Source organism: Erinaceus europaeus, chromosome 10 (genome assembly GCF_950295315.1).
Source record: "Erinaceus europaeus chromosome 10, mEriEur2.1, whole genome shotgun sequence".
Taxonomy (NCBI): domain Eukaryota; kingdom Metazoa; phylum Chordata; class Mammalia; order Eulipotyphla; family Erinaceidae; genus Erinaceus; species Erinaceus europaeus.
Genome location: NC_080171.1, coordinates 38,613,946 through 38,633,820, shown reverse-complemented (window position 1 = coordinate 38,633,820; position 19,875 = coordinate 38,613,946). Strand labels below are relative to the sequence as shown.

The 19,875-nt window shown below is 34.9% G+C and overlaps 1 protein-coding gene across 2 annotated transcripts in view; it reads left to right on the top strand.

Moving 5' to 3' along the window:
• Nucleotides 1-19,875, top strand: part of VPS13A (vacuolar protein sorting 13 homolog A) — a 180,260-nt gene that overhangs the window by 158,971 nt on the left and 1,414 nt on the right. For both annotated transcript variants that reach the window (XM_060199542.1, XM_007516120.3), the window contains 3 exons: nucleotides 11,230-11,315; nucleotides 11,833-11,956; nucleotides 16,551-16,625. In XM_060199542.1, coding sequence (XP_060055525.1) covers nucleotides 11,230-11,315; nucleotides 11,833-11,956; nucleotides 16,551-16,625 — 285 coding nt within the window. The remainder of the gene's footprint in view (nucleotides 1-11,229; nucleotides 11,316-11,832; nucleotides 11,957-16,550; nucleotides 16,626-19,875) is intronic.

Sequence of the window (19,875 nt, the reverse complement as noted above, 5' to 3'; positions counted from 1 at the left end):
AAAGATAAGACACCTGCAGACCTGCTTCACCACCTGTGAAGCGACTCCCCTGCAGGTGGGGAGCCGGGAGCTTGAACCAGGACATGCACTTAACCTGCTGCGCTACCGCCCGACTCCCTTTATACAGATTTTTATTGTAAAAGTCCCAGAATGCTAAAGGACTAATGGGATCTCAATAAGATTATTTATTTAGATCAAATAGTAATTTTGATAGCCATGCAAAAATATATTATCCCTAGATCTATTTTTTTCAAATCATTTTTTTGGGGAAATAGTAGTTTATTAGGACAGTTATTAACAGTTATTTCTTGTCTCCTCATGATTGGTGTCTGCATATCACTCCCACCACTAACTTAATTAGTCCCTCTACCATATTCTCTTCCCCTATGAAGATCAGTTAAAATGATTTAAATCATTAATCTTTATTTAATTACAGTGGGTTACCATTTGAATGTATGAATTACAATCAATACTATTAAAAACATAGGAAGTTCTTAAAGAATAAAACACATGGTTTTAAATAGATCAGTGTTACATCTGAGAGACAGGTCAGCATATATAGTACATTCCTTAAAAGTATGCCTACGGCTCTGAATTCAGTCCTTGAAACCCCTTGTCAGTACAAGGGGTAAGGGAACTCCATGGATGGTGGAGCAATGCTGTAATGTATCTCCCTCTTTCAGCACCCATACTCTGCACTCACTAAATATATAGAATTAGAAAGCAAAGGCAGGGCAAGGGGTGTATTCTGCAGAAAATTGAGGAATTTTTAAAAAATTTTTATTTATAAAATGGAAATATTGACAATCCCATAGGATAAGATGGGTACAATTTCACATGATTCCCACCACCAGAACTCCATATCCCTCCCCTCCCTTAATAGCCTTTTGTTTTTTTAACACATGTATTGACAACTATAATTACTATAAACTTCTCAATTGAGAGAGAGAGAAAAGGACTTTGTGAAAGGAGGATGATGAAGTGGGCATTGGGATCCTGAACTAAGTTGTGGGGTGAGGATGATTTGCAGATGTCTATCACAGGGAGATGGGAAATTATATTCATGTGTCAACAGCTGTACTATAGACCATTATCTTCCCCCCAATAAAATGATAGGGAAATAAGAAAAAGAAAGGATGTAGGTCTGTATTAGGGAGCTAATTAAACTAATTTATGGCTTTCATATAAATTAGTTTCAATATAGTAGGCCATTTCCAAGTCCATAATTTTTTATCAGTGTGATAAATTTATTTAGCAATGATGTGATAATGATCAAGATATATATATGTATGTATAAACACTCACACATACACACAATCAACAATGTACTTCCAAAATAATAGATCAGTATAATTATTAATTTTATAAAGTTGACTTTGAAATCAGCTTTCATTGTTAAATATTCTGAATAGTGACATGGTAACAAAGGCATTTACAAAATTACTTATATGGCATTCCTTTGGGTTTTAGTCACCTTTAAATATTTGACCATTAAATATGTTATAGAGGACTGAGGAGACAGCTTAATGCTTATGCAAAAGACTCATTCCTGAAGCTCTGAGACCCCAGGTTCAGTCCCCAGCAGCATTGTAAGTCAGAGCTGAGCAGTGCTTTGGTCTTTCTCTTGGTGTTTTTTTCTTTGTATCTCATTAAAATAAACAAATATTAAATAAGTAATGTGGTAGTCATTTCTGTTTTTTAAAAATATAACCAGTCTGATAACTAAGGTACATATTTTTAATTGGCATAATGTGGCTTTCTCCTTTAAATTATTTGTTGAGAACCTGTCAACTATATTATGCCTGCAAAGATTCTCTAAATGTGCTTAGTAAAAATTGATATTTCCATAAACTTAAAAAGTATAAAGTCCTACACCTGGAAAAATTTTCCTTGTGAATCAAATCACTTAGCGCATTGAGTCTCAATAATTTCATTATTTTATAGAAAAGTTGTTCAAAAATTACATTATTTTCTATATTTTAAAACAATATGCATTCAGTAAAGATAATTTAAGTAACTATAGGATAGAAAGCCTTATTTTGTAACCACACTATAGTGTTATTTCTTTATAAAAGATTTAGTTACATGATTATGATCCAAATGTTTAAATTTATCTTAAACTTTACTGTAAATTTTTATAAGCAGTTACTAACTCTTAAAGATTAAAAAATCAATCTAGCTATAGAATAATTCCCAATGTGCAGAAACTTGGACTTCTCGAGTACATAAATAGCTACTACAACTTTCCCTTAGATATTTCTACCTTTGACTCTAATAATTTTCTCACTGCTTAAGTAAATATTTTCTTTAATTGTAGGTTTACACTAATAATTACAGCTGGGTTTTCCTGAGTGGTTGGTATATCCTTATCTATTTCAAATATTTTAAAATTTTATCTGTATTGCCCTTGAATCTTAGAAAGATTCATGGTTGCCATTATATAAGTTGTTGTAGAAAGGAGGCTGTTTTTGTTTGTTGTATACTTCTTTTCTTTCAGAAATTACAGATGTTTATAATTAGCTTCAAAAACTGCCTTAGTAGCAATTGGAAGATAACTGCCTTCAAGTGATGTGGTCTTTCCTTTTACTTCGGGAGGAGAATTACAGCTGATCTGGAAGAAAGGGTTTTCCATAGGCAGTGGCAGTCAGAACACCAGAGTAGTGCTGAACATTTCCTGGCCTCATCAGATTAATTGAGTAAGTGAACAAGAACTAGGAGACAAGGATTTACTGGATTTCACTCTTCTGTATGTAAGTCTTCCTCTCCAGAAGGAAACTTCTGGATGGGATGAGAAAGCTAAAGAGAAAAATTGTTACCCAGCAAATTAGAATTCTTAACTCAGATGAAACACATTGAATGGAAAAGAAAATTACATGTCCAGCTTGGATGCAATTCATTCTCATACCTCATCTATTCAGTAAACTTGTTCAAAGATGTCCATGCTTTTGAATATTTAGTAATCCCTGCAAACTTTATTTTAGCCTAGTCCCTAATTAGCACCTTCCAGTACTGTGTAGGATTTTTGATGATACTCTGAAACTTTGTTTTCCTAAAGGTGATGGCTCTACTTAGGTGACATTCATTTTTTTTTACTCTTTGTTAGAAGTATAAAATTAATTCACTTTAATCCAGTGTCTTGAATGAGACTCATTAACTTATAAGCCTTTTTTTTTTTTTTTGAAAGATTAGCATCACTGAACTCCTTAAATTTTCAAATACATGTTGAAATAGACAATGTAGTAAATTTAACCTTAACATAAATCTTTAGCTGTTAAAATCAACTTGAATCCTACTCTCTTACTAAGGGTATGCAAACTAAAAATTCTGTAAAGGTATTAGTTTGGGAGATTTTTTTTTTTACCTCTTAACTAAGTATGATAAGTTGTAACCTAGGATTCAACCCAGAACTTTTCTATTGACAGAGCACTACCTTGTTTCTTCTGGTTATTTTGACAACAGAGATTTTTACCAAAAACTGAAGTTAGTAAAACTGATTCATATATTGAGTATGCTAGAAGATTTTAAGTTATGAAGCTTCATGTTTTATTAATAAGCTAAGTGTCTTTTTTCTCTCCAGATAAAACAATTTCATACAAAATTGGATTAGATGCCACCTTTGTTCATCTTAAGCAAAAATTTTACTTCCTTTGAGAGGAATGTGTACTTTGTATACATTCTCTAAATTACATACATTTTAAACGGGGTAAAAGTTTTCAGTTTCAAGTCCAAATAAAATTGATAACTTCTGGTGAATCTAGTGATTTTTATGTCAGTTTCTGAGAAATTCAACATTATAAAAATTCATATGGGAAGCAGTATAATGAGACATTTGAAATTAGCACTTTGAGTTTGGTGATGATGTTTTAAAGTCTTCTGGAAGTAACAGTAATAAATACAAGAGATTGACTATGTCATATAAAGTTAATCTTCCTGGAATAAGCTGTTAGACTCCTTTAAATTTTAAAATTGCAAAGAAAATAGATATATGCTGAGTGTCAGAAAAATGTGACATGACTTTATAAGAACCAATAAATATGTTTTGCAAAATTATTTTATAGCATCATTTATTTGGATACAAAGGCAAGTTAATGTTAATGTTTTTATGCAAATTTTATTAAACTCTGCTTCTATATCTTTAGGGTCTAGAAGCTCCCTGAGGCATGTGCTTTACATTTTCATTGGGATCAATGAAATCATTAATGCATATTTTTATTAATAGCTTACTAGAAAATATAGAGTATATTTTCACTATTCTAGATTAAAACCAATTTTTGCTAGTTGTAGTTCATCATTATACATATATATAAATTATCCTTTATAGTTTATACATTATTAAATATGTATTTTTTCTTTTCAAAGTAAGTAGAACCCATTAGTTAAAATGTCATGACAGGGACTGTCTGGTAGTAGGTGAGTTAGAATGTCTGCATTTCCTTGTATGAGGCCTCATTTTCAAACACCAGCACCTTACAGAAGCATCAAGGTGGCACTTGGTGAGTGCACCTGGCACTATCATGCAGGATCTGAGAAGTATTCTTTGGTTTCTCTCATAAAAGTAAATACTGAAATATTTTAAAACCAATTTTTCTCCCTAATCTTTCATCAGAGAACTCTAAAAGTGTTTTTACTCTACCATGAGTGGTAGAGTAGTGCTGTCATGTATCTCCTCTGTGTTCCTTTGTCCCAAGTAGAAGAATGAAAATTGTCTGGGAAAGATCACTCATCTAAAGACCCTGATGGCACATAAAAATAAAATACAGTGGTAATTTCCATATAAGAAACAGAACCTCAGTGATGTGGACTACTCTGAATTGCAATGTACTTTAAAATAACTATTATTGTTAAATATAGTATTGTGGGTTAATAAATGATAAGATACCTACTGGAAAGGCTTGATAGGCTTGAAACTATTCACTAATGTTATTTATGACCTGCCTCTGGCCTTTCTCAGTGTGTTGGTCTAATTCATCATTTGGAAGGGAAAAAAGTACAGAATTTATGTAATGATAAACTCTTAGTAATTCATTAACTGTTCTTGGTGTAAATAATTGTGTTATGGAGCATAATTCATTGATTCTCTAGATTGATTCAGTTGAAGCATTTGAAGACAGCTTCTCTTAATGTAACATTTCCTTTTGCTCAATTTTAAGTCTAAGGTTTATGCTCAGTTCTACCCTGTCTAAAGCTGTCAGCATAGTTTAGCATAGGAGGAGACCAAGTTTTGAAGGTTAAATAGAGGCTAATTCTTCCATGTTTTCTTATTTATTTACTTAGTATGTATATATTTTTATTGTTGAGTGACACTGGGTTTTTGAAAGTTAGAGGCTAATTCTTGTTTTATTATTTACTTATTTACTTAATATGTATATTTCTTATTGTTGGGTGACACTAGGGTTTCACAGCTCTAGGTCACTTTTTCAGATAGACACCACGATGCTACAGTTTTCTTTCAGTGCAGTGGTGACCAGGTTCTAGCTGTGGTTGTACACATGACAAAGCAATCACACTAGCTAAGTGAACCCACTGCCTGACTGGCCCTCTCCAGATTTTATGAAACTTAAATTTTAAACTAATTAATATCTTAAGATAAACTAAATGTCTATTTACTTACAAATACGAAATTATTGAGCTTTGATATGGTGAGTGCCTTGTTTCTCTGGCTACATATTCAAATCTTTCATACATGAATTACATACATGTTTTTTAAATTGTATTATATTGGATAGGACAGACAGAGATGGAGAGACACCTGCAGCCCTGCTTCATCATTCATAAATCTTCTCTCCTTGTAGGTGGAGACCAGGGTCTTGAACCTGGGTCCTTGCATATTGTAAGATGTGTACTCAACCAGGTGTGCTACCACCTGGCCTTGAAAAAAATTGGAGAGGGTATGTGTGCAGCAGCAAGGAATGTGAGAGCACAAGACTTGAATACCTGAGGGCCCAGACACACTAGGCTTAATTCCTGGCGCTATCATGCAGGATCTGAGAAGTATTCTTTGGTTTCTCTCATAAAAGTAAATACTGAAATATTTTAAAAACCAATTTTCTCCCCAATCTTTAGAGAACTCTAAAAATGTTTTTTTCAAATTATTTTATCTAAAGAAATCATTAATTTCCACTAAAAATTAGACTGTCTGGGGCCTGGGCAGCGGCACCCCTGGTTAAGGGCACATAGTACGAAGCAACAAGGACCCGCGCAAGGATCTCAGTTCCAGCCTCTGACTCCCCACCTCCAGGGGAGTCACTTCATAAGCGGTGAAGCAGGCCTGTAGGTGTCTTTCTCTCTTGCTCTCTACTTTCCCCTTCTCTCTCAATTTCTCTCTGTTCTATCAAAAAAAAAAAAAAGTGGCCACCAGGAGCAATAGATTCATAGTGTAGACATCAAGCCCCAGCAATAGCTCTGGAGGCAAAAAAAAAAAAAAAAAAAAAAAAATCTCTGAACATATTGTCTTATTACCCACTGAGAAATGGTAGAATTTACCATAGTAACAGGACAGTGGGAGTGGTAGATTCATCCTATGGACACCCAGCTATAGCCCCAGTGGTAAAAAAAAAAAAAAAAAAAAGCTGATAAACTATCATTTCTTTTCTATGCTTCCATAAGGCTTATCTCCAAAGGTTTAACTTCTGCTAACAATGTTCTTGTGCTATATTTGAATGTTTGTAATAAAAAGTAACGAGCAAAATGTTGCTATATAACTGTTTGACAACTTTTCCTAATTTGTCCATTGTTACAACAATGATTTCAATTATATTGAAAATAGATCATTAGTTTCTAAAAGAACATAAATGGTAATTTATTAATAGTGTGTAAATGGCAGCCTAGTATTAGGTATATTTGTTATAGTTAGCCCGGGAATGTAAAATCACAATATCTTAAGACTGAAGCCTTTGTATTCCTGGAGTCAAGATTAAAGAGGAATGGGTCTCTTGTCATCAAGCTGAGCCGCATAGTCAAGGACATGAAGGTCAAGTTTATGAATAAGATCTGTCTCTCCACCCATCAAGAATATGAGATCATTGACTTTTTCCTGGGCAGCCTACCACTCAAGATGATTTAAGTTAGAACTTAATGGTGTCAGGTGCAAGGACCTGGGTTCAAGTCCCAGCCCGCATCTGCGTGGCAGCTTCATGAGTGGTGAAATAGTGATACAAGTGTTTTCTCTTTGCATCTCCCTATGTCCCTTCCCCCTCTTAATTTCCTTAGCAAACTGGTGTTTGGTAGTGAAGACTGATAAGCCTTAGCCAGCGGCTACATTGCTACACTGGGTGACTTCAGCCAAAGCCACCTTTGATGCTTTCTTCCACCTACAACCATATCCAAAGTTCTACAAAGAGATTACCCTTCACCAAATCTCCCTATTGGATATTAATTGACTGCTGTAAAAACTTATTTCATAGTCTTCTTGTAGAGGACTCAGATTCCAACTGTGGCTACTATAATTGTTAAATAGTGAATGAAGGCTTTTTCATTATTATAATTACAATGTTCATTTAGCCTTTTTTACTGTATTGGGGGGAGGTGAGTTGCAGTACAGTTGTTGAAATGTGTACAGTTTCTCATCTTCCCACTATAGGTGTCTGCAAACATGCTCAGGTCCAATTTAGGTCCTTTTCCACCATCATGAACCAAGACATATAAGTGTTGCATTTAAAGTTTTTGATGAGGGGGCCGGGCAGTAGCAACAGTGGGTTAAGCGCACATGGCACGAAGCACAAGGACCGGCATAAGGATCTCAGTTCCAGGCCGCCCCCCCACACCTGTTTCCCTGCCTGCAGGGGGGGTCACCTCACAAGCAGTGAAGTAGGTCTGCAAGTGTCTATCTTTCTCTTCCCCTCTGTCTTCCCCTCCTCTCAATTTCTCAGTCCTATCCAACAATGCCAGCAATAACTATGATAAACAAGGGCAACAAAAGAAAAAATAGCCTCTAGGAGCAGTGGATTTGTAGTGCAGGCACTGAGCTCCAGCAATAATTGTGGAGGCAAAAGAAAAAGTTAATTTTTTTTTTCTTGATGGACTTAAAGCAGTGCCTGAATGTGTTAAAGTATTTCTAGTTTTTTTTTTTATACCAAATACTGTTTTGACTTTAAGGTTAGAGTTTATTTAAATCGGGCCTTTAAAGTGGAAAGTGATTGGAGGCAAGCTCATTTGCAGTGCCCACATTTCACATAATACTGAAATAGAAACTGGGCACTTAAGATAGCTTTAAAGTTATTTGATGACTTTCATCAATAAATGGGATTTATAGACTGTTGGCTCTTAGCTGTGATTTTCCTAAGATTAGCAATATGTTCTTGATTGTAAGATATATAACAAAAGAAATTTTTCTAAGTTTTTTTTTCAAACGCCAAAAAATAAGATAGGTAGTTTAAAATAAAAGTTTCTGTTATCTTTCCCAAGCCCATAAATAAGTTCTGTGAACAAACTGGTATAAGTCCTTACCATAAGTCCTATGCATATATGAATATATATGTTTCCCATCGTTATTCTCAGTAATTCATATCTTTTTCACTTAGTATATCATTTTACAGCTTTTTATATCAGTATACACAGGTCTTGGTGCTTTTTTCCTTACTACATAATAAATAATACATTGACAAATGTCTTCCCACTTTAACCTTCAATTTTTGTGTTCTTAATTTGTCCATTGACAAATGTCTTCCCACTTTAACCTTTAATTTTTGTGTTCTTAATTTGTCATTTGCTTATTGTCATTCAAACTGTTTAGTTTCCGTGTACTTACCAGTTATTGTGTTGTATATGGCCATTAAATTGCACACTTTAAGTCCCATTTAACTGTTGAAATGTACTTAGATATTTTCTACTTTGTTTTGTAGTACTGTAGTTTCATTTTGTGTACTTAATGAAATCAGCGATCCATATAGAATTAATTTGGTAAAAAGAGAGAAATAGGAATCTAACTTTATCCAGTGAGTTGCCCCTAATGTTTGACAATAAATTCTTTTGCCCAGATTTGAAATTTAGATTTCATAAGTACTTGTGTTTGAGACCAGAGAGTTTTAAAATACTATGTGCATGTTACCAATTGCTGAAATATTTTTTCTCTTTGGTATATGTAACTTCCACTAACACAAACTGCTGCACTACTATAATTTTATAAATTGTATTAATAACTGTTTGGGTGGTTCTCATAATCCTTTCATAATTTGCATATTATTGCTTTAGTATAATTTAATCAAGTTTTTTTTTTCTCTCCCCCCAAATAAGCGCATATGTGTATATACATACACAAACACCATGTTGTAATCCTGTGTGTGTTTGTGTAATAATGGCAGGCGCTGGTGTGAGATAACATCTTTATTATAATGAGATGATAATCTAAGGACAAGATATATATTTTCAAGCTTTATTTCCTTTCTGTGACAGTTCTATCACATAAAACTCTGAATATTATTCTTTTGTTTACTTTATAACTGATATTTCTTCCTTTTAGTTTTTTCAAGTTGATCATTATGTTTATGGTTACTCGATTTTGTGTACTTAGTTTTCTTGATGTACTGTCTTTTGCAAGTAATGTTCATCCTCTGCAATATTTGACATGCTGCTTTAAATTTATATTTTCTTAAAGCATTACCTATTTCACTTTTTCAGTTTTGCAATGTACAGTTATTGACTAATTCTTATTCTGAATCTATGTTTTTGTCCCTTTTTCATTTATTATTCAAGGAATTTTTGTTTATCTACTAGGTAGAACAGTAAAGATAGTCTTTCCTCAATATTTTGTTCTTTGAATATAAGAAAGTTTTCCATATATTTAACTTGTGTGCTTCTTCCTGTTGTGGTTAGATTTGGCTTTTCTTTCCTTTTTTTTTTTTTAACTTCTGTTCCCAATAAAACTAAAGACTATACCAACAACCAACTATACTAGGATTAATTGCCCCCATTGGAATAATTTCATTTTCTTGATATGGTGCCAAGGAACAGAATTTTCTAAAACATTCTGTTTTGAAATTTCTTCAAGAGACCTAGTCTTTTGTTTTTGTTAATTTCTTTTAAAAAGTTATAGTCCACCCTGCTACATGCATTTTTTTGTTTCTTATTGAAGTAATGGTTTATAAAAGTATGTTTTATGGGTCCTCTGTATTCAGCATCTAAGGATTTGTGTTTTTTTATTTTTAAAAATTATCTTTATTAATTGGATAGAGGCAGCCAGAAATCAAGAAGGATTGGGTGATAGAGAGGAATAGAGACAGAGAGACCAGCACTGCTTCACCACTTGCAAAGCTTTCTTCCTGCAAGTGGGTACCAAGGCCTTGAACCCTGGTCTTTGAACATTGTAACATGTGCTCTCAACCAGGTAGGTACTCTATCACCTGGCCCGATTTATTTTCATCTGGCTTTGTCTATTCCCTTTATATTTTTATATACCACGTAAGAGTGAGATCATTGATTATTCTCTTGTTATCTTATTGAACAAGATTCCCACCAATTCCATCTATGTGATTACCATGCATTTTTAATAGCCAAAATAACTCCCATCATCTGATAATATGAGATCAGAGTTTTAAGTGTTTCTTTTATCATTACAGTAGGAAGGGGATCTGAGTTGTTGATTATGTAGTAGAAAGACAAAGTTTCAATGATCTTAAAAATTGAAGGGCTATTGCATAGGCAAATTAGGTCCAGGGCTTCCCTGTTTGTTGAAAGATAGTCTGCTTCTCATTTTTTGGTGAGTTGTAAGATTGGTAAAGTGAAGGGTCTTTGAAACAGACAAAGAAATGAAGTGAAGACCAATAGTATTTATGCGGTATATATGCTTAGATATAAATGTGGCCAAGTAATAATGTTGTCCCAGATAAAATGAATAATATCCTTAGGTTTAATTTAAATTTTGTAAAATAATATCTTCAAAAACTGGTGTTGGGGCTAGGGAGCATAATGGTTATACAAAAAGACTTAAGTGAGGTTTTGAGGTCCCAGGTTCAATTTACAAAATCCCCAGTACTACCTTAAGCCAGAACTGAACAGTTATCAGGTGAAATAAAAAAAAAAAAATCATGAAAGGTCAGTATACAGGCAGTTCAGTTATCTTAAATCTTTATTCAGTGCAAATAGGAATTTTCAGAAAGGTAGCAGTGATTTGTGAATACTCTGTTCTAATGGTATGTTTACTTATTTGTCCAGTTGACAAGTCTTTTTTAGTGAACTGCTTGCATTAAAATAGGATTGCCTAATTTTCACATACTCTCTCACCTTTATTTTTAGGTCATGGAAAATGGAAGATTTGCAAAATACAAGTATTTTACTCATGTCATGATCAATAAAACAGATATGTTCATGATAACCAAAAGGTAACTTCCTTTCTCTAAGTTGATAAGGGATTTGCCAACAGCTACTCATGAAGTGAAAAGTATTATTTATCTTTTGTTCCAGACAGAATAGTTGTTCAATTTACTCTTTCTGTTCTATAAGCCCACACCCCCTAAAACAACTATACATTTATTTTAGATTTTCCATACTTATAGTTAAACTTAGAACAAAACACAGTGTAACTATGAATTAAGTAACTCAGCTGTTTCAATCAATTCAGACATATAGAAATTCTCATAAAGCTATCTACTCAAGGGTAGGCCAATATCTTCATCTATCAAAAAGTACACAATTGCAGCCTACTACAGATGTAAATGATTTTCTGGTGTCTTTTCATTAGAAATCATACTTTCACACACACTCCTCCTTCTTTTCATACTTTCTTTAGAGAGAGAGAAAGAAACCAAAAAAGATAACATTAAAACTTCCTTTGATTTTTTTTTTTTTTTGGGGGGGGGGCTGGGTCCTATGTGTAATCTATTTTTTTTTTTTTTACAGTGGTGTCTTATTTGTGACGAAAGGAACTTTTGGTCAACTTACATGTGAGTGGCAGTATAGTTTTGATGAGTTTACCAAAGAACCATTCATTGTTCATGGGAGGAGATTACGCATTGAAGCAAAGGTATGTTAAGTAGTTGTTTTGTTTTAAACTTGGAGCTAAAAGCAATATGTTAAAATATAATTAGTCCCCAACTGGTGATAGTTTGGCTTTACTTTTCATTTTCAAGATGTAAAGATCGGAGCCAGGTGGTGGTGCACCGGGTTAAGCACACACCGTACCAGATGTAAAGGGTATCTGTATTCAGTGGAACCCTTGCTATACATTTTTTAAAAAATTAGTGACTTACAAGATAATAGGGGTTAAGTCCTACCACCAAAGTTCCCACCAAACCAAATTTGGTTCCTGTTCTGCCTATGATAACCATTATAGATCTTAGAGACACTTTGATTACTTTTTCTTTTTTTTTTTTTCAAGTTCATCTGTTTTAATTCTCTGTATTCCACATATGAGTGAAACTACTTGGTAGTTTTTCACTTCCTTACTGACGTAACTACTTGCTACAAAAATTAGTATCTTGGTCTTTTCCTGGGCTTAGAGGTATGCAGTAAGATACTCTCATGTTCTGGTTGGTGGCAGCAAGCCTCTGCTTCTACAACTTGTAGATGGCTGCATAACAATGAGGGTAAAGAAGTCAAACTATAGAGTTTGTCACAACCAATATAGTTCCTAGTAAAAATTGTGAGATAATTCACTGTATTTAGTTATTTATTTTTTGCCACCAGGGTTATTGTTGATTTTTGGTATCTGCATGATAGCTCAACCTTTCCCAGTGGCCACATGTTTTTTGCTTTTTTTCCTTTTTCTTTCTAATTGAAGGAGAAAGAAGGGGACAGAGCGACACCTGTAACACTGCTCCATTGGTTATGAAATTTCCCCCCTGTAGGTAGGGACCAGGACATGAAACCATGTCTTCAAGCTTGGTAACCTATGTGCTTAACAGTGTGTTCCCAGACCCCAGTTAGTTTTGATTTTTAAGCCTTTGTGTTATATGGTTTTATTCAACTCTAGGCTAGTGTTAGTGTTCAGAACACTTTTAAGGGTAGCTGGGCTAAATGATCATGTTTCAGTAGGATATATATATATGTGTGTATATATGTGTGTGTATATATATATATTTTTTAATTAGTGACCTAATAATGGCTTACAAGATCATAAGATTACAGGGTAATAGTTCCACCCCACACCCACCACCACAGTTTTGTGCCCTTGTCCCCTTCTGCGGCTCTCACCTTCTCCCAGAGGTTTTTTTTTAATTAATTTTTTTTTTGCCTCCAGGGTTATTGCTGAGGGTCAGTGCCTACATCATGAATCCACTGCTCCTGGAGGCCATTTCCCCCCCTTTTGTTGCCCTTGTTGTAGCCTTGTTGTGGTTATTATTGTTATTGTTGATGTCGTTCGTTGTTGGATAGGACAGAGAGAAATGGAGAGAGGAGGGGAAGACAAAGGGAGAGAAAGACACCTGCAGACCTGCTTCACCACCTGTGAAGTGACTCCCCTGCAGGTGGGGAGCCAGGGGCTCAAACCGGAATCCTTACACTGGTCTTTGCGCTTTGCACCATGTGCGCTTAACCTGCTGCACTATCACCCGACCCCTTCTCCTAGAGTTTTAACAATGGCTTGACTACCTCTTTTAAAACAAGTTCAAAGGGCAGGGGTATATGGCATAATTGTTACGCAAAGAAACTCATGCCTGAGACTCCAAAGTCCCAGGTTCAATCCCCACACCATCAGCAGCCAGAGTTGAGCAGTGATCTGGTAAAAAAAAAAAAAAAAAAAAAAAAGTTCATGTATTCTTTATATTGCACTTACCAGCGAAACATTCTGGTATTTGTCCTTCAGAGAAATTCAGGTCATTTAGTAACAGATGTAAACCATAATAACAAGAGTTCATGATGATAGGATAGATATATAAATGTATTTTAAATTTACAGTATTTTCAACTGGAACATATTATATTTGAACTTACGGGGACATAACTTCATCTTAGGCTACAGAAGGATCTGTATTATTTGCTGTAAAAGAGGTTATGTTTCCACTTCTCTTCTAGTCATTCCTGTGTCTGTATGGTTTTCCTTTATACCAGCTATCTTAACTTAGCCTTATAGAAAAGCCAATCCAAGGAAATAAGTCTTACTATATATACTATTACACTGAGGACAACAACATTGCTGAGCATTCATTTTATATTCAGTAGCAGAATCCTTTCTTTCCTACTGCTGATCAAGTCACTAAAATGACAAAATGATTTGAATATCAGAATCCTTTTGATCTTACCAAAGAATAATTGACAATTTTTTTCTATAACAGCAGACTATTATTAATATTTAGATACTATATTATCTGCATATGTATATGTGTATATATAGTCTCTGTGTTATGCTATTTTACAGATAATATTGTGTCTTTCTAATTCAGTTATGATTGTCTTAAATGCCGAAACCACTTATTATGCTACTTTGAATATTAGCAGTTAGTAAAGTGCCTGGTACTTGCTTGTTGATTAAATAGTTGACCAATGTTCATTTGGTAATGTTTTTGCATGTGTTGCTTCAATTGAGAGATTTATATACAGTAAAAAGATATACAGAGTACAAGATATTAAATTCAAAAAATGCAGTTGAATTGTTTGTCATTTGGTTAATTAGCAGAGACTTAATGTCCACTGTAAGTTATGATTGTTGTAAATGATAGAAATGCATATATAAAACAATGTATTTGGCCTCAAGGTATTTGACCAGATACTATTGTGGAAGGCTGCTTGATGGTATTAAGCAGAAATATTATAAATGGAGGTTGGGCAGTAGTGCAGCAGGTTAAGTGCACGTGGTACGAAGCGCAAGGACCTGCGGGAGGATGTGGGTTCGAGCCCCCGCCTCCCCACCTGCAGGGGAGTCGCTTCACAAGCAGTGAAGCATGTCTACAGGTGTCTCTTTCTCTCCCCTCTCTGTCTTTCCCTCCACTCTCGATTTCTCCCTGTCCTATCCAACAACGAACGACATCAACAACAACAATAATGACCACAACGAGGCTACAACAACAAGGGCAACAAATGCGGGGGGGGGGGGGGGGATAATCTCCAGGAGCAGTGGATTCATGGTGCAGGCACTGACCCTCAGCAATAACCCTGGAGGGAAAAAAAAAAAAAAAGGAAATATTATAAATAATTCAGTGCAAGTAAGTGTTGTTGCTTTTGTTTGTTTGAGGTACTTAATTGACTTGTGTAACTGAAAACTACATTTTGTGGATTAGAAATGCTCGGATAACATATTCAGTTACTCTCCTTCTGTTCCTCTTCTTCATTTTCTCTTTCTTGGCCAACCCAAATCTGTTAAGTTCTACTTTCTTCATTGTTGGCTTCCATCTTAAACTATCTTTTGGTAAGATGGCAACCACCATTAGTTTTAAGCTTTTATCTTATTAACTCAGCAGAATAGGAACCTCTTACTGGGCCACTTGTGATCACTTACTTATTCATGAAGAAAATCACTTTGGTCAGAGAATTTAAAAGACCTGTCTGGTCAGATGAGGGTTATAGGCTTATCATGGTACCAGTGAGAAGGGTCACTTCTATTGGAAATAACTGCAGTGAAAGGAAACTCAGTAAATTGTTAAAGGAAGAAGATGCAGTGGACAGTGCAAGCAAAATCCAGAGATGTCCTGTGAACTAGCTTATTGAACAGAAAGGTTCCTTAGGGGTTGCTTATAATCAGTGAAGATCATTTCTTGAATTGTACCACTCATCTCAAAGACATGGAGTATCTATGAGTAGATTGGTTATTATCTGATTCACTTAGAAAAAGAAATGGCTGTGTATGAAATGATAGCTGGCAGTAGTTGGCTTCTGCTTTAGACTTTTCTGCTTTCCTAACATTTTTTATGTTTTTTCTCTCCAAGGATAAACTTAACTCTTTTCTTTCCTTTTAAGACTTTGAATTAACTATCTTTCAAAAAATTAAAGAATCTGATTTCTTCCTGATCTATATTTACATATGTATGGGAATTGTTATACTCTAAAGCTTCTATATTGCTTGTTCTGAAACCCTAGAAATAATAGAGGTAAATCCCCACTTTCCTCAGCAATCACATTTTTTTCTTCTTTCCCTCTAATGCTTTACATTCACTACTAGGCATTTGAAATGTCACCAAAAGCTTTTTAGCTTAGTTTTAATGAAATGGCTTGTGTTAGGAACTAGTGGTTTTTTTTTTTTTTTTTAATCACATTTGTTTGATTCTTCAGTTCCTCTTTCCACATTCTCACCTTTTTTAAAGACATATAATTTGTATAATAAAAGTGCCCTCTCTCTCTCTCTCTCTTTCCTCCAGGGTAATCTCTGTAATTTGGTGCTGCCACTACAAATCCACTGTTCCTGGCAGCCATTTTTTCCATTTTATTGGCTAGGACAGAGAAAAACTGAGAGGGGAAGGGGAGAGAGAGACAGACAGAGAGAGACAGAGAGACACCTGCAGACTTATTTCTGGCAGGTGGGGTGCCGGGGCCTTGAATCAGGATCCTAGTGCAAGTTCTTGCGCTTCCTGCTATGTGCCACTGCCCCACCCCTATAATATAAATTCTTTATAAAACTGTGTGGTGTTTCTATGTCCTAATTTTACAGTTAGATTTTCATTTTAGTGAAGTTACTTATTCTGCTTGTAGGAACGGGTGAAGTCTGTATTCCATGCCAAAGAGTTTGGAAAAATAATTAACTTCAAGACCCCGGAAGATGCTAGGGTAAGTAGAATGACTTTTTTTTTACCAAAACAAATAGCAGTTTCTCATTTTAAAGCTATGTAAGTTGGATTATTTCTTCCTTTTAAATAATATTTTATTATTTAACAGTGGTCTGCAAAATTGTTAATGTTCAGAGGTGTAGTTTCACACCTATATATGTATATATGTAGGTCACCAAACCTGTCACCAAAACTCCTATACCTTTCCTGCATCCAGTCCCTCTGATAATCACTATTGTTTTCACAAAGTCCTAATATTCTGGATATTATTTTTGCTGCAGTTTTATTTGCTTTTATTGGATGTTTAAAAAGTCATGATGTATTTTTCTATATATTTCTATGTATCATGACTTTCCCTACAACCCAGTAGTCATTTGTATCCCATATTTGAGTGAAACTATCCAGTATTTGTCTTTTAGCTCTTCAGTTAGCACACCACTTTGAACTGGCTTTTCAAGGCAGATGACTTGTTTTTAATTTTGCTTTTGTAGTTTGAAATTACATGTAGCTGGGGGTGGGGGGGTGTTAAGGGCACATACTACAAAGCTCAAGGACCCAGGTTCCAGCCCCTGGCTCCCCACCTGTAGGAGTGGGGTCGCTTCACAAGCAGTAAAGCAAGTCTGCAGGTGTCTATCTTTCTCTCCCCCCTCTGTCTTCCCCTCCTCTCTCAATATCTCTCTGTACTATCAATAAAAAATGGGGAAAAAAAATGGCCTTCAGGAGCAGTAGATTAGTAGTACAGGCACCGAGCCCCAGTGATAACCCTAGAGGCAAAAAATGTATATATATGTAGCTATATAATATGTTCTCAAATATTTTGTTAAATTGAATTCAGCATACTTGTTTGTTTCATTATTAAATGATTTCATCTTAGTTTAAATCAACTATTTTATGTTTTTAAATCAACAAATGGAAGAAAATTTTTATTCTCATTCTAACCTACCAGATCTAACACAGAAAATACCACTCTACATTGTTGATTTCTCTATGTGCAGTGATATTTGAAAAGTCACTAACATAGTGGGTTTGTTTTTTTAATTCCAGAAGAGAAGAAACCAAACTTGTAACCAGAAAATCTAGTTTAAATAGTAGTTCTGTCACTTTTTATTTACTGCAAGACCTTAGGGAAGTCTGCTGACCTTAGGGGATTTTTGTTGTTATTGTTGTTTTTACAATGGGAATATGAGTTTACAAAAAAAAAAAAAAAAAAATCCAAAGCTTGTTTTACTAATTGTGGCAGTTGAAAGGATGTGTACTATCAAGAAAGACTATGAACTCATTATCCACTTAATTATAATTGAGACACTATTCCTGATACTAAATTTTATTCACTGTATTAGGAGACTTGTAGTAAGCACATATTTTCTTGGTCTTGACTAAGTATAACTTTATTACAACTTCATTTTTCATATTTAGACCCCAAGCCCAAGAACATTGGCCTACTCAGCACATTCTATGTATTTTTCTACCTAGACCTCTTGATAAAAGGCAGCACTGGCACATTAGCAGTAAAAAAACAAATAAATAAATAAGAGTAAACAAACAAAAGGAATAGAATGACCCAGGCCTCAGTATGCCATGTTATCTGGAACAGGGAGATAGGAGTATGACAATAGCATGATTTTCACAACATACTCTTTCATGGTACTGAAGGACATTACCACCTATTTCAATTTTTCTGTAATAAGTTTCTCATTTAATCTGTCACCATGTTATTTTATCCCAGAAGGTTTGTCTTCAACCCTCTTGCTCTTCCAGAAACATTCAGAGAAGGCTACTTAGCTATTGTTTCAGTACATAGAATTACTTAACCAGCTTAAGTTAAAAAAGCACAAATTTCTCTTTTAAAGCATCTTATAATCAGGTAATGCTAATACTGTCCTCAAGACTTATCTTTCTTATAGACCAGATAATAAGACATTGGAAAGGAATTTTACATTACATTTGCTTTTAGTTTTATAGTTACAGATCCTTTCAAAATGGAAGATGTTTAATGAAAGTTCATAAAAAACTCAGGAATGTTGAAATACTTTGATTCACTGGAAAACTTAATGAATTATTCCTACTTAATCAGTAAAATCTTTTTTTATACGTATTTATTTATTTTCCCTTTTGTTGCCCTTTTTGTTGTTGTGGTGATTGTTGTTATTGATGTCATCATTGTTAGATAGGACAGAGAGAAATGGAGAGAGGAGGAGAAGACAGAGAGGGGAGAGAAAGATAGACACCTGCAGACCTGCTTCACCGCCTCCTGTGAAGCAAATCCCCTGCAGGTGGGGAGCCAGGGGCTCGAACCGGGATCCTTACGCCAGTCCTTGCGCTTTGCGCCACCTACGCTTAACCCGCTGCGCTACCACCCAACTCCCAATCAATAAAATCTTATATATAGAGTCATTGTGACTCAGAATTGGCAAGGATCGGAGGAACTTTATATAAGTAATTTTTATACTGAACATAATTAGTCAATGTAGCTGTCAGTTTACCTTCTTTTTAGGAATTTTTTTAATGATTTAATAGTGATTTACAAGATTATAAGATAATAGGGTTATAGTTCCACACCACACACCAAAGTTCTATGCCTCCATCACCCCAATTTTGATAACCTCTATATTTCTTACAAGGCCCTAGATACAATTGGCTATTTTTTTCCTTCTTTGCAAATTCATGCCTTTCAGTGGACTGTATTCCACATACAGGTAAAACCATCAGTTTTGGGTTGTCAGAAAAGTCATGACACATTTTTGCAAGGTAAAAATATGTCATGATTTTTTCAACAACCGAATAGTTTTTTTTTAATTTATTTATTTTATTCCCTTTTGTTACCCTTGTTGTTTTATTGTTGTATTATTGATGTCGTCGTTGTTGGATAGGACAGAGAGAAATGGAGAGAGGATGGGAAGACGGGGGAGAGAAAGATAGACACCTGCAGACCTGCTTCACCGACTGTGAAGTGACTCCCCAGCAGGTGGGGAGCCAGGGGCTCGAACCGGGATCCTTAGACCAATCCTTGTGCTTTGTGTCACGTGCACTTAACCCGCTGCGCTACCGCCTGACTCCCAACCCAATAGTTTTCAATCATCTTCCTTATTTCACTAAGCATAATCATCTCTAGTTCTGTAGGATGGTTTATTTTAGCTCATTTATTCTGAAGATGACTATCCAAGCCCAAAGACCATACAATAACATTAACCTTAATGTTAAATCCAACCTAGTACCAGTGTACTTGAGTTACCTGAGCCATTTAAGTGAGC